The 21,181-nt window shown below is 41.0% G+C and overlaps 5 protein-coding genes and 1 non-coding gene across 9 annotated transcripts; 4 read left to right on the plus strand and 2 right to left on the minus strand.

Moving 5' to 3' along the window:
- Positions 1 to 1,074: 1,074 nt before the first annotated feature.
- On the plus strand, positions 1,075 to 1,148 carry TRNAI-AAU (transfer RNA isoleucine (anticodon AAU)). Its single transcript has one exon. It is a non-coding gene; the product is annotated as a tRNA-Ile (tRNA).
- Positions 1,149 to 2,226: 1,078 nt separating this feature from the next.
- Positions 2,227 to 7,144, minus strand: LOC135610963 (ribosome biogenesis protein BRX1 homolog 1-like). Of its 2 annotated transcripts, none has more exons than XM_065106100.1 (9): positions 6,988 to 7,144; positions 6,505 to 6,696; positions 6,276 to 6,417; positions 5,704 to 5,782; positions 5,448 to 5,572; positions 4,482 to 4,583; positions 3,752 to 3,820; positions 3,569 to 3,667; positions 2,227 to 2,541 (listed from the first exon to the last, which is right to left on the minus strand). In XM_065106100.1, the coding sequence occupies exons 2-9, from the start codon at positions 6,684 to 6,686 to the stop codon at positions 2,410 to 2,412; spliced, it is 930 nt and encodes a 309-aa protein (XP_064962172.1). In that variant the 5' UTR covers positions 6,687 to 6,696; positions 6,988 to 7,144; the 3' UTR covers positions 2,227 to 2,409. The 2 variants fall into 2 exon arrangements, with proteins under 2 accessions (XP_064962172.1, XP_064962173.1); XM_065106101.1 differs by having other exon boundaries at positions 6,505 to 6,691; positions 6,988 to 7,133.
- Positions 7,145 to 8,099: 955 nt separating this feature from the next.
- On the plus strand, positions 8,100 to 10,213 carry LOC135610964 (probable pectinesterase/pectinesterase inhibitor 46). The gene is made up of 2 exons (XM_065106102.1): positions 8,100 to 9,221; positions 9,288 to 10,213. Exons 1-2 carry the CDS (start codon positions 8,123 to 8,125, stop codon positions 9,962 to 9,964), a joined length of 1,776 nt encoding a protein of 591 aa, XP_064962174.1. The 5' UTR covers positions 8,100 to 8,122; the 3' UTR covers positions 9,965 to 10,213.
- A 126-nt stretch (positions 10,214 to 10,339) lies between these two features.
- On the plus strand, positions 10,340 to 11,455 carry LOC135610965 (chlorophyll a-b binding protein 4, chloroplastic-like). The gene is made up of 3 exons (XM_065106103.1): positions 10,340 to 10,616; positions 10,706 to 11,121; positions 11,203 to 11,455. Exons 1-3 carry the CDS (start codon positions 10,408 to 10,410, stop codon positions 11,334 to 11,336), a joined length of 759 nt encoding a protein of 252 aa, XP_064962175.1. The 5' UTR covers positions 10,340 to 10,407; the 3' UTR covers positions 11,337 to 11,455.
- Positions 11,456 to 12,520: 1,065 nt separating this feature from the next.
- Positions 12,521 to 18,592, plus strand: LOC103982847 (probable apyrase 6). 2 transcript variants are annotated; one of them, XM_018825363.2, is made up of 9 exons: positions 12,521 to 13,259; positions 13,462 to 13,574; positions 14,203 to 14,310; positions 14,729 to 14,783; positions 15,506 to 15,568; positions 15,641 to 15,697; positions 17,065 to 17,162; positions 17,384 to 17,580; positions 18,034 to 18,592. In XM_018825363.2, exons 1-9 carry the CDS (start codon positions 12,710 to 12,712, stop codon positions 18,290 to 18,292), a joined length of 1,500 nt encoding a protein of 499 aa, XP_018680908.2. In that variant the 5' UTR covers positions 12,521 to 12,709; the 3' UTR covers positions 18,293 to 18,592. The 2 variants fall into 2 exon arrangements, with proteins under 2 accessions (XP_018680908.2, XP_064962177.1); XM_065106105.1 differs by having other exon boundaries at positions 12,533 to 13,259; positions 15,506 to 15,697.
- Positions 18,593 to 19,219: 627 nt separating this feature from the next.
- On the minus strand, positions 19,220 to 20,740 carry LOC135610966 (sphinganine C4-monooxygenase 1-like). 2 transcript variants are annotated; one of them, XM_065106107.1, is made up of 2 exons: positions 20,306 to 20,740; positions 19,220 to 20,197 (listed from the first exon to the last, which is right to left on the minus strand). In XM_065106107.1, the coding sequence occupies exons 1-2, from the start codon at positions 20,501 to 20,503 to the stop codon at positions 19,622 to 19,624; spliced, it is 774 nt and encodes a 257-aa protein (XP_064962179.1). In that variant the 5' UTR covers positions 20,504 to 20,740; the 3' UTR covers positions 19,220 to 19,621. The 2 variants fall into 2 exon arrangements, with proteins under 2 accessions (XP_064962179.1, XP_064962178.1); XM_065106106.1 differs by having other exon boundaries at positions 20,279 to 20,711.
- Between the last annotated feature and the right edge of the window lie 441 nt (positions 20,741 to 21,181).

Raw genomic sequence — 21,181 nt, forward strand, 5'->3', positions numbered from 1 at the left:
ATTAGTTCTTCAGGAGTTGTTTCTTCCCATCCTTATGTAATTGTGCGTGAGATTTAGTTAGATGGATCACAATGGCATGTCCTGGTGATATGGTTCTTGGCACTGATCGAGCCGAAGAATCTGATCTCACCAAAATTGATGGGGCGCCAAGTCGTCCAGGGAAATCTTTAGGGAATGTGGATTTGGTGAGGAATTGATGATTCTTGATCACCCTTGCTGATCGAATAACAAGTGGAGGGCGGGCCCTTATGATAAAGATTTTTTATTGGTTGATCATTAATCCCAAAAAACCTTAAACCCTTTGGAAAAGATTCGGTGAAATATTTTAAATTAAATATTGGGTGAAATAGGGTTTAATATTGTGAAAGAAAATTTGAGAAAAGTATTTGATTTCAGATTCAAGAAGTCATCTCTTTCTAGTGAGAAGGGAATTTACAACTGCAATAGGTCATGAGGAGGGACCTTAAGATAAAAAATTTTTATTGGTTGATCATTAGTATCAAAAGCTTACTCTTAGGAAAGGATTGGGTGAAATATTTTTAATTAAATATTGGGTGAAACAAGGATCCTAATTCATGAGGTGTTCTGATATTCCGAAAGAAGACTTTGAGAAAGGATTCAATGTATTTATTAGCTTTGGGTGAAATATTTTTAATTAAATATGATGGTGAAATAAGGACTGTAATTCATCATCTATTCTAATATATGAAAGAAGACTTAGGAGAATTTGGATATGAATGTATTCAAATCCTCGAATTCTTCTCTTTCATATGAGATTGGAGTTTGCAGCAGAAAGCTTTAATTCTTCTGTTGAGGTAGGGAGAAAGTGTTACCTTGTCATCTCTGCTCGGTATTATTGTGCTCTTTGGTGGATAGAGAATTGTGTATGGTATTTTCACTGCAGATGTTGATTTATTTGAAGAGAATCAGAATCATGTCTGTGACACTGAGAGTTGTCCAATTTATTTGATTGTTTTTATCAAATTTACTTGCTTATTTTTCAAAAAATTAAATATATTTGTCCAAGGCATAATCTTTAAAGTAATAATCTATAAGTCAAATAAACTTTCAACTGGCCTATTAGCTCAGTTGGTTAGAGCGTCGTGCTAATAACGCGAAGGTCGCAGGTTCGAGACCTGCATGGGCCATATATATAATTTTTTTAATAAAAATTTATTTAAAGCAATTTCTTATTATTCATTAAATATTTATTTTAAATATAAAAAATATTATTTTATTTATTAAAGTGCACCATAAAATTTAAATTTTATATTTATATTATATTATTTTTTCATCATCTATATTATTTTTGTTTGCTAAAGTGTATGTGTCATCATTTACTGCAATTTATCTTATTTTCTTTTAAAGAATTATTAGCTTGTTCACATGGGCCATAAAGTATAGAAAAAATATCATTTAGGGAAATTTTATTTTCTTTTATTTTTTTTTACATTATGTATTGTATTTTAGCTTACGCTTTATGAAAAAATATATTATTTTGTTCATGAAGTGCTGCACCTAATCACACCCAAAATTTAATGTTCCACAAGTATTGAATAAAAGACATGTTCAAATCATTGTTCTTCTGGTTATAGTCATCTTAAAATAGAAGTGCGTTGGCTTCCATTTATCAGAATTGCTGATAGATCAATGATATTGAATTCTGACTCAGCCTTGTTAATGTGAACAGCCACTGTTTTGGCCATATCTTTATCAACATGAAAAGAAAACAAAAGGTACGACAGTGTTGCTTTGTTCCATTTTAGTTCTCCATTTGTCATGTTATGGTTCTCAAAATCTTGTGCTGCAAATGACAGCTTCGTTGATCAACAGATACTGTTTTGTCCACATTTTTATGAACATGAAAGAAAAAAGGAGGTTTTCTGCTTTTGGTTCCATTTTTGGTTTTCCATTTTATAATTTGAGAATCTGTAGTAACAATAAAGAAAATCCTTACAGAATTCTCTCTCTCTCTCTCTCTCTCTCTCTCTCTCTCTCTCGCTGTGCCATGTTCTTCATCCTAAATATGCCCAGTAAATGTAATGCTTACAGATTCATTCATAACTAGCTCTTAAGACAATAATCTCTTTATTGTATGCAGTTTAATTAGATGCCATTGTCCAAATCAGGAAATAGAATGTAGAGGAAATACTAAAATTTGCTGCGATAAATATACTATTACCAAAAATTTTGCAAAAGAAGATAATGGAAACAACATTAGAGAAATAAATAATGTTGCCCTGATCTGGATTTTTTTTTTTTGCTGCATTTTCACACCCTCAGAATTCAACCAATTAATAGTAAATTCCACAAAATTAAAACAAACCGTCCTTTTGCAAGTTATTGCAGCAGAAAAAACAACTCAGGATTTGGATTCCTAGTGCACAGTGACATGGACGCTTGCATTTATCAATCCTTCCATAGATCTGCAAACTCATCAGGCTCTAATGGGTTGGAGAGCCCATGCAACTTTCTCCTCTTCTTGGCCTTCACCTTCTTCGAATACTTTCCAGCTTTCTTCTTCTTCTCTAGTGCACGGATCTAGTTGCAGAACGAAGCAACTTAGTGAATGCCAAGCAAAACTATGATATAAGAATTGGAACAGATTTAGATAGCTCAAAGTTCAGACCTACTAAGAAAAAGTAAAAACACAAACCTAAGAAGCCACAATGAAAACCAAAACAAGATGGATTGAAGGCAATTTTGCTGATTTTGTACAGGCATTGTGGTCAGTATCATTTTGGTGATTATGAGCATCTATATTTATGCCACTGCTGCAAAACTAGGTGGAGATCAAAGATAAAGCTTACAAACGTAAGCAAAGAACTGGCACGAGTCGATCAAAGATGTGAAATCTAACAAATCTAGCTTGACAATAATTTCTATATCTTGGGATATTTCAGCTTTCTTGATATAAATAAGGAACTAATTATCTGCATATACAACATGCTAGTCAGTCGGTTCTACATATAGAAAGCTAATAATAACAGAAGATTCAGGAACCAAATATATCATGGTATCGTTAAATCCAGAAGGGGCAAATTTAGCACGGTAGTAAAAAGATTGCCCAATGTCTTCCATGAGAACTTAAAAAATTGATGCAAAAGACAAGTAGAAAACTCGTGTTCTAAATGTTCTATTGCAACAATTAGGTAAGATATTTCAATGAGATCACCATTAAAGGGGAACAAAATTTTTATTTAGGAATTACATAATTGATCATCAACACGTAGCTGCTATATTAGGACTATGACAATGACATGAAGCAAGGAAATTATAATGGGAGACACCAACGAACCATGACTCACAAAGAAATGGGTTTAAAAAACAAAGGTCATTATTCTTTTGGGTGAAAGAATTGAAAATTTCAGAATATTCTTATTCAATTTCTCAGAACTATTTCTTAGTTTAGCCATGATAGCACAAAACTATAATCCAAATGAGGGGAAAGAATTCTGATGTTTGTTTTTCCTCAAAATTTTCACTTTCCAACATTGGGACATATTCAGCAAAGAAACATGAAGAACAAGTAGTTTTACCACAAGGCAAGGGTGAAAACAATAACTACCTGATTCGGTGAAATGTAGAATGGGTTTTCATAAAATGTTGGACCACCAAAACTGCTGCCAAATATCTTGATTGGGTTCAAACAAAATCTTGGGCCAACCTGCTTCCAATCATTGTCATGTCATCACTAATGAAAATATGCAAGTTCTGTTGCATACTTTAAAACATAAAAGCAATTATATACCTCCACAAGTGTCAATTTGTCCAGACCTCCACGATCGACCTTATCTGTCTCATTATGAGGTACAGAAATCTGCGTGTAAAAAGGGGGCAAAAAAACATATAACCTTCTGCAGGCCAAAGTCACTCAAATCTTGTAGCTTAAATAAAGCTTTAAAGATAGTGTTCCATTTGCCAGCATATGAATTTACATATTACAACTAAGATATGGTAGTTAGCCACCTGTGTTTTATAGAATTTAGAATGACCAGCTTGATATGAGCATTTACAGTTTTGTTACTACCACTTAAATTAGAATAAAGCCATAAATCACACCAAAATTTAAATACTACAAACAGGACCATCCAATGGCAACAAGTACATCGAACAAACTAAATTATCTAAATAATATCAGATAAAGGAATGCAACTATAATGTAGATACCTAGATTAAACAATAATGTTAGAATTGCCACCAAATAAGGTAACCTTCTCTGGATAGTATATCATAATTCAACTAATAGCTTCATTAATAAACAAAAAGATTTAAGTTGGTGTACAGAAGAAGGTTTTGTGCTAACAGAAAACATTTTCTAGGAGAAGATAATTAAGCAACGCTTCATCGTGGAATAGCTGTGTCAATCTAAAACCAACTATCAATATAGATTGCAAGAGGATGTTAACATTGTCATAAGTGCATAAACCATAATGGAAATGTCTTAAGGTCTCCTATATATCCCCATTACAACGTATTACCTGGTAATTGCGAAACCAAATGTGACCATCCACAATTGAAAAGACAAAGACATGGTCATGGAAAGGTTTTACTTTTCTCTGGTCCTTTGGAGTACCAAATATCTGCAATTAAAATAAAATACCATCAAGATAACAAAAATAGAGAAGTAATTTATCAACAACAAAAACAAAATTAAACGACCACAATTGTCAGAAGAAACAAAATCACTATAGAATATAATTCCTTGCAGTTTATAACAAGCAGAACTCAAACAAAAAATTCCAACTACTTCTCCATATTGTGCTACACTCTCCATTATGTGCTCCTAAGTTATATCTATGGCCATCTCTCCTCGACCAATTTTTGGAAATTTTCTACATATTAAGTATCATGAAAATGATCCTCTTTTCCTGCTGAATACAAGGTTATAGCAAACTCTTAGTACAGAACCACCACAGTTTGATGTGCTCTAAGTATTGACCAATATCATTATGATTTCATGAAGAAATGTCTCCACCAATCGATTATCATTAACATGAGAGTAATTTTTGTAGCACTGTCACTTGGATGCATGATCAGTAGGACAGGACTCTTGACCATTCTTGGAGCTACAAAGCTTAACAGTAGCTTCACGGAGAAATAGAACAAGACCATACGTACAGTCTGAAACAGAAATAGCGATACAACTCAAACAGTACCAAGTTACAACATTAGCAACGAGATATATAACCGTCCACTATATACGGATGAGTAGCAGTTGAAAATGGCAGCTGCTCTATCTATCCTACAAAAGTTTTCATTCAGTTACATACAAATTTCTTGGTTAAAAAAAAAAGCTACATGGATACAAGAAACATTTGCTACCATCAATTAGAGTGTGCTCTAAATCACATATTTATAAATCTCACAGTATGTAAAGGCAAGAAGACAGTAAAATATGGGCTGTCCAAAATTAAAAAAGTTCCATCAGAAGAAACAAAGCAAACCTGCACTATCATTTCCTTGATAAGCTTCCAGCGAGGTTCTTTGTCAAAATTCGAGGTAAATGTCAAAAGTGGGCGTGATCCTTTCAAATGATTTCCGGTAAGCTTCAGCTCCTCCATTGTATGAACTTCAAGAAAGACAAAAGAGATTTGTAAAAGTCCATAGCAAAATGATCATATGACATAAAATAAAAAGTAGATGTTTAGAGGTTTTACATAAATTATCAGTAAGGATTATAAGAGATCAGTGTCTGTTTACCAGCATTAACCAAGAACTTCACTGAAGGTCCACTTGGACACTTCACCATCCAAAGATAAAGATCTTTCTGCTTTCTGCACTGGCATATATGAATAAAGCAGAAATTAGATAGGAAATACTGCAAGTGTGATAAAAGGAAATAGAATGATGATCCAAAATGTATTTCATGTTTAATGAGAGAAAATACAATAATTAAAAAAGAAACTTGAACACAAGGTATATTAAAGAAACAGAACCAACTTCTATCCACAATAGGCTATATACAGAAAAATATGACAATGGTCAGCCATTAACATGGAAATGTTGTTATTTATAAAAGACAAAGAGTGAGATCCAGATCCAGTCAACTTAGACTGTGCTCCTTAGTTTCTTCTTTAACAAATGCAACACGATTCAGCAAGCAGGAATTGTATACAATTCTAGATTGGTAACACGGTTGCTCATATAAGCGGATAACCAAGGTCTGAAACGAGGTATTAGTAACACACTATATATCATTAAATCTTTGGGCGGACAGTTCAGGAGCAGAATTGACAGGTTAATAAAGTTGCTGAATGCGATATGGCTTCTACCTCAAAAAACAAGCAGCTGGAACAGTTCCTAAGCTCAATCAACTCATTGAGAGTAGCCCCCTTGCTCTCTTTGGACTCCACCTTGCTGTCTTTCTTGCAGTGAGGCAAGAGGGACACCACGTTCAACATCAAATGCCGATACCTTTCAGCACCATCATACCGAATTAACAAAAGCTCGTATAAATACACAGTAACTTCGACAAACAAGGAAGCAAACGTAACAGTTTACCTATACGTTATGCGGCGTGAGCATGTGACAAGGACCTTCTCTCTGTTCCTAAAGACTGGAGAACTATTCTGCTTCTCAGGAACACCATCCTTCCATCCTAAAAGGGTGCGCTTGGGTCTCTCTTGGGCTACTTCCTCCTTGGGAGCTTCAGATGCCTCAGCGTGCTTACGCTTCTTCCCCATTTAAACTGAACTGGCATGCGCAGATACAGTCAATAAGATCAAAGCAGAACAAAAAGGGAAAGCAAACAAGGGGGAAAAAATCATTCACCTACAATCTCTAATTTTGATATAACATGAACGAATAGGTGAACAACGACATAGATCAAAAAGCGGAACCGCTCGCATATGAGAAAAGGTGGATCAAAGAACAAAAACAAATTCGAATTTTCCTTTCAAGCAATATGTCTACAAGTCCTTGCCGAGTTCGTCAATGATACAGGAATCACACGAAAGACCACGCTTCTGCGGACCAAGAACATACCGGACGAAGCGTCAATTAGGTCTTCTTCGTCGAGAAGAAGATGGATAAGCACCCGATCACGAACCAACCGATTAGGGTTTCGGGGAGCTTTAACGACGGAAGTCTGGCGCGACTCGAGAGAGAAGGAGCGAGAGAGAATAGAAATAGGGGTTAGGGTTTTGGGAAGCGAATCTTGAGGCAATCGGATGGCCTTCGATGAGCCTCAGGAACCGGTTTATTGGGCCCTCGGGCCAACTTAATGGGCTGCAAGTTCTTTTGGGCTGAGAAATTTCTATAATATTTTCATTTTTTTTTCTTTTTTTAATTTCAATCTAAAACTTTTGCATTGTCAATCCTTTTACAGTTTCAATATTGTATATTTGTTTCTCTAAATTTTATTGTCAGCAAGATGAACACTTTGAATCCTTGTCAGATTTCTTGTTTGGTCTTCGGATATGGTTCACAGGGCAACACTCCTGCCACCTTGCATCCACATCTCTCACTTCAGTAATCCTCCGTAAGTTTTCAATATGATTTTATATGATAGTGAGTGTGAAGGTTTGACCAGATGCTCACAAATGCACAGCAACTTTGAACTCTTCTTCTACGCCCGTGAGCGTACACTTAGCTGTATGTGATACAGCACCAATTGTATCAGCTTCCATGGGTTCAAGTGTACCCATGGATTTAAGAGCATGATCCACATTATTTCCACCTCTCATAGTGTTTTCCACGTTGCGTTCTCTAGCTAGATGTGAGCTAATTCCTTTAGCTTTCCAATGGATTTGAAGCAGACCAGTCTCTTTCTTGCTGCTATCTCACATTCTTGAACTTTTTTCTGGGTTGACCACCAGCCAAGCATGCAGCATTGAATAAGAAATCTGAACAGGTTCTAACATATTTGTCTCTCTTTTCATGCAACTAAATCCAACTGAAATCTTTCTTTGGATCAGCTCACAGTCTTATTCTTTGGGCAGATGGAACATGAAAACAGCGGCTCTGCGAAATGCTTCATTCTCTCCATCATCGTGAGCGAGCACCGCCCACCTGAATCCGAACCTGTCGTTTCCCGACACTTTGTTCTGGTTGATGACACCCCATTAATGATCGATGGATCTTTGATCCTTGGTACTGGCCTGCAGGTATATATATATCCATGGTGATGTTTAAGTCCTCACATCCCACCTCCTACTACTCCCACAAATCGAGCTCCTTCATGGCTTGGTTCAGAAGCTATGGCCGGGCTGATGACAGCATCGATGCGGCCGCCCTCCAAGCCCGCCAGGCCACCACGCGCCGCATGGCCGTCATCGGCGTTTCGGCCCTCATCCTGATCGCCGTTGTTGTGGCAGCCACGGTCTCCGCGGCCAGTCGCAGGTCCGACGATCGCGTCTCTGACGGCACTGGTAACACGTTCTCTTCGTCCATTAAGGTCGCCTGCGGCGCCACATTGTACCAGGAGCAGTGCGTCTGCTCCCTTGGCCCGTTGGCCAACGGCAGCACGCTCGACCCGGTGAAGATCTTCCAGCTGGCCGTGCAAATCACCATCGACGAGCTTTCGAAGGTTTCCGCCGCTCTCGAATCTGTCGCGCTCAACGAGTCCCTCGACAGTTACACCGCTGCCGCTCTTACCGAATGCAAGGACCTAATGGGGTTCGCCATCGACCACCTCAACGACACCTTGTCTGTCACCAGCTTCGCGGCCAAAGACACCGTCGATGACCTCAAGACATGGCTGAGCGCCGCCATTACAGATCAGTACACGTGCATCGAAGACATGGAGGGCGCCTTACCGGCTGTCAAGACTGTTGTAGTTGAAAGCCTGGCGAACTCCACCAAGTTCGCAAGCAATGCGCTTGCGATCTTCAACGAGTTCACCAATTTCTTCAGACGCTTCAAGCTGCGAAGACTGATGAGCTTTTCGAACGACGATCGGGATGCGTTTCCTGCGTGGCTGTCGTCGAAAGACCGTAAGCTGCTCTGGAGCACTGACGTGCGGAAGGACGCGGACATCGTCGTCGCGAAAGACAGCTCGGGCAGATACAAGACCATCAAGGCTGCACTGGCGGCGGTGCCAAAGAAGAGCAGAAAGAGGACCGTGATTTACGTGAAGAAGGGGGTGTACAAGGAGAATGTCAAGGTCGACAATACCTTGTGGAACGTCATGATGGTCGGCGATGGCAAGGCGGCGACCATCATCACCGGAAGCCGCAACGTCGTCGACGGAACGCCTACGTTCCAGACGGCAACCTTGGGTACGCAAGCATATATTAATGTGTAGTCCAAACTTCGATTCACACTGATTCTTTTGGCTTGCGCAGCCGTGTTCGGGAAGGGATTCATAGCTCGAGACATGGGAATCCGGAACACGGCCGGGGCGGTGAAGCACCAGGCGGTGGCCATGATGTCGAAGTCGGACCAGTCGGTGTTCTACCTCTGCTCCTTCGACGCGTTCCAGGACACGCTGTACTCGCACTCTCTCCGGCAGTTCTTCCAGGAGTGCGACATCACCGGCACCGTCGACTTCATCTTCGGCAATGCAGCCGTCGTCTACCAGAGGTGCAACATCCTCCCGAGGGCCCCCATGGCGGGGCAGCCGGACACCATCACCGCCCAGGGCAGGGTCGACCCGAACCAGAACACCGGCATCTCCATCCACAGCTGCAGCATCAAGCCCAACGGGAACGTCGCGGGAGTGAGAATATACCTCGGCCGGCCATGGAAGCCGTACGCGGTGACGGTGTACATGAAATCGGCGATGGCGGGGATCATCGATCCCAAGGGGTGGCTGCCGTGGACCGGGAACTCGGCGCCGGACACCATCTTCTACTCCGAGTACCGAAACACCGGGCCGGGGTCGTCCACCAAGAACAGAGTCAAGTGGAAGGGGGTGAAAACTATGACGGCAGCGCAAGCTAACGAGTTCACAGTAACTCCGTTCGTTGGTGGCAATTTGTGGCTACCAAACACCGGAGTTCCCTTCACCCCTGGCATGTGAGGTTCGACATTGTTGTCTACATGTCGAGTGTATGTGTTGTTATATATTTGATAGAAAGCTTTATTTGACTCACGAAGAACAGATGATCGATAAGAAGATTGCTCATTTCTACCAAAGAATTTGAGATGTTCTGTGGCTTCTAATAGTGTCATGCGCACACTGTAGCAGCAAAGATGGATCACGGAAGTGGCATCAGATGGGGCCAACACCAACATCTTTCTCTTGGCCAATGTCTTTCCACCAATAGATCTCTTGGATTTGGCCATCAGATAAGGAGGGATAATGCTTCAATTTCTCATTGGCCAGCTCAATCACGCAATCCTACAAAGCCGGATTACGGCCATAGGAAATCTCTCCTGTGGTATACATAGCAATGGAGTAGGCACTCCACCAGCAACACGAACGCCAAACCATCAGGCTGCCGGAGTTCTACTGGTTTAAAGATGGCCACAGTCTCAACTCAGGCTTCGGTTGCCGCCTTGCGCCGGCCCTGCAGCGTGAGAACAGGATTCCTGACAGGGTCTTCCGGCAAACTGAGCAGAGAACTTGCGGCCAAATCCTTGCCGTCCTCCGCCTTCAGGTCCGTCAAAGTGGAAGCCAAGAAGGGTGAATGGCTGCCGGGCCTCGCCTCGCCGGCTTATCTCGACGGCAGGTTGCTCTTCCATACAACTTCCGATGATGGTTTCATGCTCTTGCTGATGTAGATTAGACTGATGATCTCGTGGCGATGCCATGACGCAGCTTGGCAGGTGACAATGGATTCGACCCCTTGGGGCTTGCCGAGGACCCCGAGAACCTCAAGTGGTTCGTGCAGGCGGAGCTCGTCAACGGGCGCTGGGCGATGCTCGGCGTGGCCGGGATGTTACTGCCGGAGGTCTTCACCAAGATCGGCATCATCAACGCGCCGGAGTGGTACGACGCCGGCAAGGCCGAGTACTTCGCGTCCTCCTCCACTCTCTTCGTCATCGAGTTCATTCTGTTCCACTACGTGGAGATCAGAAGGTGGCAGGACATCAAGTACCCAGGAAGCGTCAACCAGGACCCCATATTCAAGAGCTACAGCTTGCCGCCAAACGAGGTTGGCTATCCCGGCGGCATCTTCAACCCCCTCAACTTCGCTCCCACGCTTGAGGCCAAGGAGAAGGAGCTCGCAAATGGTAACAGTGTTGCTCGCCACTGCAACAACATAGCAGTGATCGAGGATTCAGCTGCTGATTTTTGTCCTGTTTCTTCTGCAGGGAGACTGGCGATGTTGGCCTTCCTGGCGTTTATCATTCAGCACAACTTGACCGGCAAAGGCCCATTTGAGAACCTCCTGCAGCATCTTTCAGACCCGTGGCACAATACCATCATTCAAACACTCGGGGGTTAGAGAACCAGCAGAGATTTCTGCCCATCATCTGTCTTCTGCTGTAACAGTGAATTTATGTGGCTTTTAGTGAGTTTTGCTGAAGAAACATTACTGCTGGTACAGTGAAGATTGAATGCTCATCTGATGCTACTGTTGTTCTCTTTTAGGAACCGTCGGTTTGGTTCTGAATCTATCGATTTTAATTGATAAAAATAATAAAAAAATTAATTACTCCATCAAAATTTTAAATTTAAAATATTAGAGGAGTATAAGAACTCTCGTAAGCCCGTCAAGTTTCTCTTACATCGGTCTAACAATTCGCTCCTGAGTAGTGCACCGTCTCACGGCGAATAATTCCTCACGAACTGATTTTGATTTAATTTGAAATCATCAAACTTGACTCGATTAGAAATACAATTGATATCCAAAGCAATTGGTTGACAGGCTTTATGCCAATGTGTATGCATTGTTATGATCAGCCCAACATTAGCACAATCAGGTAAAGCATACAATGATACATATCGCCGTGTCAAATCTATCAGCCATCGATCAAGCTTGTCATTCATTCACTCTTCCTTGTGATATATATTGCCAAGAACATCGAGAGATACATTAAGTTTTTATTATTGTGTTCGGAAAATATAGCATTCAGAAATGATATAAGCACAAAATTTGAAGTTTCAATTATCATGATTAATATAATTACAAGTTTTATAACCATGCCAAAAAATTAAAGCTTTAATAATATTATAATAATATAATAAGATTTTTACCAATTAGTTAACTAACACCTACGTGAAAATGTATAAGGTGAGGTTTGAATTTTCTATCTAAATAAATGAATAAAATACACCACCATCAAGCTCATATCGGTTGTGAATATATATATATATATATATATATATATATATATATATATATATATATATTATAATGAGATACTTTTATCATTATAAATTTATTTTATTGAAAAAAAGGGAAACATGGAGCCCTATGCAAAAGAAAAGATTTGGGTTTTTAGGGCACATCCAAACTTTAATTAAATATATATATATATAATATTTATAGGGAAGTCATGCCATTGTTATATATACGTATATATACCTGTTTTGATGATAATAAATCCTTTTCTAAGTTTATGGCATAAATGAAATTAGATACAATGAACCACTGGGCCTGTGTGGACCGGGCCATATGAAAGAAAGGCGGACGGAGGAGCAGCATTAAACAAGACCTTTTCCAAATTCCCGACGGCCTCTTCACCTCGCCGGCGAAAGGAGGGGGTCGAGGTGGTGTTCGTGGTGGCGGCGGAGCTGGTCCTCCAGGCGGTGGAAGGGGAAGCCTAGATCTGCCTCCTGCCTCCGCCGCCCGATCCCTGGTTGGTGGTGACCATCATGGACGCACCAAAGTTCCCGACCCGCCCTCCCGCCGCCCGTTTCTTCTCATTCCCGGCCAAGAACCCGTCCTCTGCCCACAAGCCCCACAGCCGGAGCCTATGGCTCTCGATCGCCTCGTCGGTGGTCTTCGTCGTGCTCGTGTATCTCGCCGCTGCCTCCCGGAGCCCGCCTCCTCCTCTTCGATTTGGGATCATCATAGACGCCGGGAGTTCTGGCACTCGGATCCATGTCTTCGGATCGAAGGGGGAGTCGGGTGCCATTCCGTCACTCGTTCCCGGGTCGACGGCGGTGATGAGGGTGACCCCGGGGCTGTCGGCGTTCTCGGGGGATCCGGAGCGAGCCGGGGCGTCGTTGGAGGAGCTGTTGGAGTTCGCCAAGGGGAAAGTGGCGAAGGACCGGTGGAGGGATACGGAAGTCAGGCTAATGGCGACCGCGGGCTTGAGAATGGTCGACATGGGGCCGAGGGAGAGGATTCTGGAGTCTTGCAGGCGGGTCTTGCGGCTATCGGGTTTCCGATTCAAAAATGAATGGGCAACTGTGATACCAGGTATTTGATCAATTTCTTCGGACGGGATGTTTTCCTCATATGCTCTCAATTGTTATGCAGCAAATATGAATATTTAGATCTTGATACGTTATACATTTTGTCCTCTCAAAGGACATTTATTGTTGGTTTCTGCATCTGGCTATTCTATTGAATTCAAGTAACAAATTCATGTCATTATGATCCATGTAAATATTTTTCACAGGGTCTGATGAAGGAACATATGCTTGGGTTGCTGCAAATTATGCACTTGGTAGTTTAGGTGGCGATCCTGAAAAGACCACTGGCATAATGGAACTCGGCGGAGCTTCTGCACAGGTTTAACTTTTGGAATTTTTTGTAATCATCTTGGTGTTATTTTTCAATGTTTGGAACTTTTTGTCATATGAAGTCATGCAGATCGTGGAGTTATTGAGAATACGTTAATGATATGATAGATTGCAACCAACTTGCAGAAATCATCTTGTGAAGAGATCTAACCTCAACCTTAATCTTTTGTGATTTGATTAATTTCTTTTCAGAATCAAACAATCTAAACTAAATGGACTATCTACAAACTCTTAAATGTATAACTGCACAATAATTTCAGCTTCAAATAAAGAAATGTTAATTAAGTATAAATTGATGTAACTGACGATTGCAAATGTAGACATCTTGGGGATTCCTTTTCCATGTCATAAAATATGTTGTTAGAAGTAGGATGCTAACGAGCTAGAATCGAGGTATCACTCAAGAGGCATTATGAAAACTGATTATGCATATTCCTCTCTTAATAGCTGAGTGAGTGGTTAATTGAGTCTCTAATATATTGGTAGTCAAATATAATTGTGTAAGGGCATATTTCTAAGAACATTGTTGTTATTTTAGACGTGGAACTGTCATGTTTGATCTAGTTTTCTCTATTGGAGATGGAAATCTTTATTGCTAAAAAATTGTTTTATTTCAGGTGACATTTGTTTCAAGTGAAACGTTGCCTTCTGAGTTCTCCCGCATGCTGACTTTTGGGAAAACCACATATAATCTCTACAGTAACAGCTTTCTCCATTTTGGACAGGTGACATGCCAAAGTATTTATTCCCCTTCATGAAAGTATTTATGAATCCTATATGCAATATCACAAGAAATCTATAATAGCAAACTCATTTTGCATGATTTAGATCATTATAAGTCACTTTCCATTTTCTTTCTCTGCTGTGATTCTGAGGAAAATACTAACTTTTTTTATAAAAATAATTTTCATTCATTACATTAAATGATGTATAAGACACTTTCATATGGACTTGAACATGAGATCTATCAACTGTGCAATGGTGCACTAACTACTATAATGTCTCAGTAGAGGTTGAGGAAAATATCAATGATGTATAAATGCATGATGGTTGGCTCCATAATTGAGTTCCAGACAAACCCAAATGATGGTTATCTTGTTGATTTTTTGACATAAATTTATATCTGATTCATGCATTTTGCAGAATGCTGCTCATGAGTCACTACGAAAATTGCTTAACTCAAGGGACATAAAAACATGTAAGTTTTTAGCTATCTCAGTATTCTTTACACTAAAGTGGTGTAGATGTAGCCCAAGGACTAACTAACACAGGAAATCTTCTGTCCAAAGTGAAAATGAGTGCATCAAGATAAAATAATTGGCTAAGGAACTTGGATAACATGGGTTTCTTTTTCTTTTCTTTTTTTTGGTAAACCTCACACACTTCAGTAGGGACAAAGTTTACTGGTGCCTTTGAAATCTACATTGATGTTTCTTGATAACATCGATTAGCAATTAGGTAGCAGTTAGCAATTGTTTGCAGTGGCATAGGAAACTTTATTTCTGCCTAACTGAATGCAATTGATATGACTAGTTTCTCCAGTGCATAATGTTGAGTTAATGTAGATAGGTAAGAGCAATCTCTTTGGCTGCACTCTATTTCTTTCTATGTGCTGAACTTTTGATTATGAGGCTTTTATTGAATCAAGAGGCGTATAATATTAAACATGCGAGTCAAAAAATTGAAAAAAATTCACTCTTCTGCAATTTAACAGCTGAAAAGATTATTTTTTTTCTAGTGAATCCAAGGAAGTACCTTTAGCTTTATAAGATTGATTAACAAAGAATATGTAGCTTCTAGGGAATGTGAAAAGAGGAACTCTCATTTAACTGCCAACACAACATTCAGCAAGGTCCCACTGATGTTTAAAAAAGACTCGATTAAATTATGTTGAATGGTGCATATTTTTTCTCTGTGCAGCTGACGTGTCTAGACAGGAGGGAACTCTTGTCGATCCCTGCTCCCCTAAAGGATATTCTCATGGTGAGTGTTCATTAGCATTTTTCCCTGATGTCATCAATACATATCTGGACCATAAACTGGTTTTACATGCAGGGGGCAACTTTTCAGAATGTAGGTCCACTGCATTAAGTCTGCTGCAAAAGGAAAAAGGTAGCAAGATTGCTATTGCTTCTTCTATATCATGTCCAATGCGTGTGTTTTATATGAAGTATTTTTTCTCCTTTCCTTTCACCTGAGGTAACATGCATATGGTGATTGATTATAAATAACTCAGATTTTAAAATCCTGTGCCACATTGTTCCTTTCCAACATCTTTCATGTCTTCAGAATCCTTGTAGACTGTTCTACAGAGTTATGCATATGTAGTATGCACCCACATATGTGGTTCATATTTTTGGCTATTGAAAAGTGAAATTCATATAAATACAGATAATAACCAATCAAGATTTGTTTGACGGGAATGAAGTAGCAGTGGGCCACGGTCTTGATTATGTGGTGAAAGTTTACACTTATATTTGAGAATCTATTTTGGAAATGTATTAAGCAGCTGTGGCAGTGCTAGAATGAAGAGGGCACTTGTGACTACCATGGCATATGATGGGGACCTTATGCTGTGAAGCCACCTGTGCAATGACAGCCACTGCATGGCATTTATTGGCCCCTATACTGATTTTAACACTAACAGTTCTATATCCGTGACATGCCTTTGTCTAATGAGCTGCTTCGTGCTATAAATTCTGTCATCGCTCTAGAAATGTTGCTTGTGATTCTGAGCCCCTAAACTCAGGTTCAAATTAGGGCTTTAAAGGTTTGAGCTTCACTCAATTGTTTTACCTCCTCCATTGTCTTGCCACCATAGGTTGTCGGAAAGGAGGACAAAGGAGAAGAGGGGGGGAAGCCAGAGAAAAGAAATCAAGGTTGGAAGAGCCAAGTTGTTTGATTATTTGCCAGTTCTCTGTCGCTTTTCTTGAGCTAGCAGGACCTTTATTTCAGTGTCTGCCGTACCGAAGCGTACCGGCCATACCGGGCGGTACGTACCGGTCCGCCAGGTACTCGGTACGCGTACCGCCCTGTACCGCTACAGTGCTACGGTACTATGTTGTAACACTGCTATAGTGCTACAGTATTATACTGTAGCACTACTACAGTATCGGTACACCGGTACCGTACCGTACCGAGCTCGGGTCGAAACTCTGGTACGGTACGATATGGCGGACCTTGCTTTATTTACCATGTCAAGGGATCAATAAATACATGTCATTCACTTGGTCAAACCAGGCGATGATGGGGACAATTATATCCTTAGCCTCATTCACCTTGCCTTTTCCAATCAAATTTTTGCTTTTGAAATCTCCATAGTTATATTTTTACTTTAGAAAATTTATACACTTGTAACAACACCACGTAAAAGTATTTATGATGAATTTTTTTTCAGTCTTGTATGATCTGGACATATTTTGGTACTTCCTTATTTCAATTTTTAAGCTAGACTGCTAGATTATCTTTGTGATCTTCAGATAATTGCCTCTATCAGCTGTGCCACTTGGGATCAACTTTCATACCTAAGATGCAAGGGAACTTCATAGCAACTGAAAATTTCTTTTACACTTCAAAGGTTTGTAGCTCTTCAAAAATTATATTTTTGTTATGTATCAGACTTTATCATAATTTAGTCATCCAAGAACTGCTTGCACACTGGTGTTCTACCATTTGTATATAAGGTTTAGGACTGGCAAAAACTAGAGATGTCCTGTAGGGCACTTAGGAAGCCTGATTTTGCACTTGGAGTCTCTGATCTGAAAAATCTAATTGTTTTTTTCATTTAAATGATTTTAGTTCTTTGGTCTGAGTCCAACATCATCACTATCCGAAATGATGCATGCTGGGGAGGAATATTGTGAACAAGACTGGTCAAAGACTAAAAAGAAGTATCATTCTGCAGATGAGGAAGACCTGTCTCGGTATTGTTTCTCTGCAGCATATATAGTGGCGCTTCTACATGACAGTTTTGGTATTCCTCTGGATGATAAGAGGTATGCACAGTCTCGAGTGTTTCTAGAATTTTCATTTTCCATGTTTCTAGAATTCTAGGTGAATCGACACAATTATACTAGAACTATTTGGCTGTATGATTTATGTCATTTGACTTGAAATTCTCTGCCGCAAATAGTCCATATGCTGCAATTTATGTTGAAAAAAGTTCCATCTTCAGGACGTATTCTGATGTTCTAATTCAACAAAATGCTTATGGATTCTTGATTAAATATTAAAAGATAGCAACATTGTCACACAAAAAATTATTGAGGATAAAAATCTTCCTTTTGAAGACAAAATGGAAGCAGGAAAAGGATACAAACTGTGCTGTATGTGTTAAAATATTATCTACAAGAGCATTTAAGTCTAACCACGTGTTATCTACAGTGTCTCGTGTAGTAGACCCACTTTATCAATTTGCAAACATCTTGATGCTCTCAAATCTCCTGCAGGATTGAGTACTCAAATCAGGTGGGAGACATGGAAATCGATTGGGCTTTGGGAGCTTATATTGTGCAGAGTATGACAAAGAGTTCAGAAAGTGTGGGCTGGGTGACAGCCATGATCCATGGCGACTTAGTGTTGCTGCTTCTTGTGGCTTCTGCTTTGCTGGTTTTGACTGCTTGGTTGGTGTCCAAATGGAGGCGGCCCCGAATGAAGACTATATACGACTTGGAGAAAGGTCATTACATAATTACCCGTGCCAGTTAATGATGCCAATTACCAAGGGCTTATCTAATATAACTTTAGTCTTACCAAACGTGAGCTCTTCCATAGAATTGAAACCATAAGGGTTGGCCAGTGTACACATTGCTCTTACATGTCCGTTGAGAAATCACAGTTCTTGTGCACGGTTATTTATATTACATTCTTTATTGCTCTCTAGTAATGAACTGTTATTGTTTCAAGAAGGGATTGTACTTCTATTGTGAAAGGTCATTCTTGTTTTGTTTTGGTAACTTTGTATATGAAGAAATAAATAGAAACCTGATGCCATGAGTTTTGTCTCCATTCCATGTGGATCTTATCACTGATATGAAGTATGTTTGCATGGAAATGTTGTGCCCCGCAGGTTTCTGCCGTAGGTTCTCGCTCACCAACCCGAAATGTGGGGTCCACCAGTTAGGTCATGTCAACATCAACTATGGTCTCTTAGATTAGGGTTACAGGAGAGCTACTTAGAATGAGAGAGTTTGGAGGGGGATCATACAAGAGGTAAACAATACTCTGCGCCCTAATGTGTTCTTAAACTTCTGTTCTGACACTAATACTTGATTATATATATACCAAATGAAACAGAAGAAAGATTGATCCTTAATATCTAAGAAAGATTGACACTCATGCAGTAAAAAGCTGAATGTAATGCACTTCACAGTAAATTGCCTAAGAATATAGACTGCGTGCAATTTGGCAACATCTTGTTCACTTCCATGAGAAATCATAATGCTGGGTTTCATGCAGTAAGATGTTGGATTTGGTGATGGTTGCAGCCAATAGGTGGATCTGCCTTCACGGTAAGGCAGGAGACAGAGTAGCCTCTTGAGCTGCTATGTCCTTGCAAACTATGTATATATATATGTAGTGTGCTAGTCCTTTCCAGATCGAAACAAAGATCTTTGTAGTTGACAAGTCAGGAAATATTAAAGTTCCTCTTAGATCTTCAACTATGATAGAGAATTAGACAACACCCATCTTTTCTGAAGGAACCTGTTCCCGGATAAGTGCATTCTCCTCCATGACAGCCATCATCAGCAGGGCTTATTCTTGCAGAGAACGAGGTAGGTGCATGAAGTACTGCAGAATGTTAGAACATCGCCTTGTGCCCTCCATGACGGTGTTTCTGCATTCACTCAGCGGTAATTGTGGTCCAAACAGTGAAAATTGACGTAAGAGGTGTCAAGCACACTGGAATTATTCTTTTTAAGAGAAACAATATAAGCAGTCATTGGACTGATGTGCCACTGACTGCACGAGGAATCACCCGCGATCGTATCGACAAGCATGAAGACGATGACGAGAGTAAGTGATAGCTACAGTGCGTTATCGCACTGAACTCTTCGATCTCGTGTAAGGCATCGCCGGCCGGGCTTGGAGACCACCGCCGGGCCTCTTCTCCAGCTTGTAAGGCATGTGAGTTCCGCAGATCTTGTCCCATGTGATGAAGAACGGTTGCGAGAAGTTGTACCTGTTGCCGTAGAACTGATGGTGGACGTCGTGGTACGCCGTGTTGTTCCAAAAGCACAGGTGCAGGATGTTCCCGGGGAGCCACAGCCCGCAGTGGTCGTCTATGCCCTTGATGGCGCTAAAGGAGAAGAAGAAGATGGAGGTTCTCGGCGACATGCCGGAGACGACGAACGCCAGCGCGCCGCCGCAGGTGTCCAGGAGCAAGCCCTCCACTGGGTGGTTGTACTGGCTTCCGAAGGAGTAGGGCACGACGAGGCGGTGGTGCCATGAATGGATGTGGCGGTACAGGAACCTATTGCGGTGCATGAACCGATGCCAGAAGTACTGCCATGTGTCGAGGACGAACATGCCGACGACGAACTGCCTCGCGAGCACAAGCCATGAAGTGGAGCCACCGTTCGCGCCGCCTGCACCGTGAACATCTCCGCTGATCTACAGAAACAACACCCAGCTCGCCATGAAGCGGACACACGCGGACGATGCAGTCATGCTGTGTGCTACTACTACGACTACCTTAAAGGTGAGGACTGCGACAGCAACCTGCACGAGCTGCTGCAGAAGAACCCCTTTGACGACGTCGCGCTTGGAGACCAAGTTCTTGACGTCCTCATCCTTTCTCGAGTGCAAGCGGTACCTGTCGACGGAGCCGAGCATCACATACACCCCGGAATACGCCCAGTAAACCACGACGGGCACTACAGTGGCCAAGATCTCGTCGGAAGGAAGGAAGCGCTCCATTGCAGCGGCAGTGGAAGCTCACGAGGAGTTGCAGAATGACTCGCACGAACGCTGGTGGGTGAGGTAGGACATGTATTGTGCGTGTGTGTCAAGGGGAGATCGAGGTAGTACATGGTGGTCTATATAGAACAAAGGACAAATGATGTTCCTTCTCATATCCTACTGCCTGTGCACGTTGAAATCAGCCAAGTAATGAAGAAGATGTGAGCAGTAGCAGAACAAATGTGGAGTATGTGTGTACATGTATGATTGAACAGCTTGTAACGTTGAGGATGATGAAAGAGACAGCAATTCTATCAACCTAAAGAAGCGGTGGATAATTCTTGGAAGTAATGATGATAATAATTATGTGCATAATAAGCTGATGGGGGTTGGAGGATTGTACAGGGAGTAGATGTTCCTCAATAATTCTGCAAACATGGAAATAGTGGACACATCTCAATGCAGGTTGGCAGACATTGATTGAGCACCCACTGTTTGCCGGTGATGCACATTAAAGCAGCAAGTTTAGGGGAAAAAGCGCTGCTGCTGCTGCTGCTGCTCCTCCTCCTCCTCCTCCTCAGGTTTAGATGCAAAACACCATTGGAACTCAGGATCTCATCAAAATTGATTTGAACGAATGAGAATTAATCAAGAAAATGTTTAGGCTAGATGAAATAGGTTATTTAGATCAAGCTG

The sequence above is a fragment of the Musa acuminata genome, chromosome BXJ2-4, assembly GCF_036884655.1.
Source record: "Musa acuminata AAA Group cultivar baxijiao chromosome BXJ2-4, Cavendish_Baxijiao_AAA, whole genome shotgun sequence".
NCBI classification, from domain to species: Eukaryota; Viridiplantae; Streptophyta; class Magnoliopsida; order Zingiberales; family Musaceae; genus Musa; species Musa acuminata.

What these genes read in the sequence shown, in the direction of transcription:
- LOC135610966 (XM_065106106.1), bottom strand. Translation starts at nt 20,503, where the DNA reads ATGGAGCGCTTCCTTCCTTCCGACGAGATCTTGGCCACTGTAGTGCCC. An exon ending in TCGCAGTCCTCACCTTTAAG is followed by an intron (nt 20,198 to 20,278) that starts GTAGTCGTAGTA and finishes TTGTTTCTGTAG; the next exon opens with ATCAGCGGAGATGTTCACGG.
- LOC103982847 (XM_065106105.1), top strand. Translation starts at nt 12,710, where the DNA reads ATGGACGCACCAAAGTTCCCGACCCGCCCTCCCGCCGCCCGTTTCTTC. An exon ending in GCTTTCTCCATTTTGGACAG is followed by an intron (nt 14,311 to 14,728) that starts GTGACATGCCAA and finishes TGCATTTTGCAG; the next exon opens with AATGCTGCTCATGAGTCACT. An exon ending in CTCAAGGGACATAAAAACAT is followed by an intron (nt 14,784 to 15,505) that starts GTAAGTTTTTAG and finishes TTCTCTGTGCAG; the next exon opens with CTGACGTGTCTAGACAGGAG.
- LOC135610963 (XM_065106100.1), bottom strand. Translation starts at nt 6,686, where the DNA reads ATGGGGAAGAAGCGTAAGCACGCTGAGGCATCTGAAGCTCCCAAGGAG. An exon ending in TCAAGGAAATGATAGTGCAG is followed by an intron (nt 4,584 to 5,447) that starts GTTTGCTTTGTT and finishes TTTTAATTGCAG; the next exon opens with ATATTTGGTACTCCAAAGGA. An exon ending in TCTACATTTCACCGAATCAG is followed by an intron (nt 2,542 to 3,568) that starts GTAGTTATTGTT and finishes TTCTGCAACTAG; the next exon opens with ATCCGTGCACTAGAGAAGAA.
- LOC135610964 (XM_065106102.1), top strand. Translation starts at nt 8,123, where the DNA reads ATGGTGATGTTTAAGTCCTCACATCCCACCTCCTACTACTCCCACAAA. An exon ending in GTTCCAGACGGCAACCTTGG is followed by an intron (nt 9,222 to 9,287) that starts GTACGCAAGCAT and finishes TGGCTTGCGCAG; the next exon opens with CCGTGTTCGGGAAGGGATTC.
- LOC135610965 (XM_065106103.1), top strand. Translation starts at nt 10,408, where the DNA reads ATGGCCACAGTCTCAACTCAGGCTTCGGTTGCCGCCTTGCGCCGGCCC. An exon ending in CCGGCTTATCTCGACGGCAG is followed by an intron (nt 10,617 to 10,705) that starts GTTGCTCTTCCA and finishes GCCATGACGCAG; the next exon opens with CTTGGCAGGTGACAATGGAT. An exon ending in GGAGAAGGAGCTCGCAAATG is followed by an intron (nt 11,122 to 11,202) that starts GTAACAGTGTTG and finishes TTTCTTCTGCAG; the next exon opens with GGAGACTGGCGATGTTGGCC.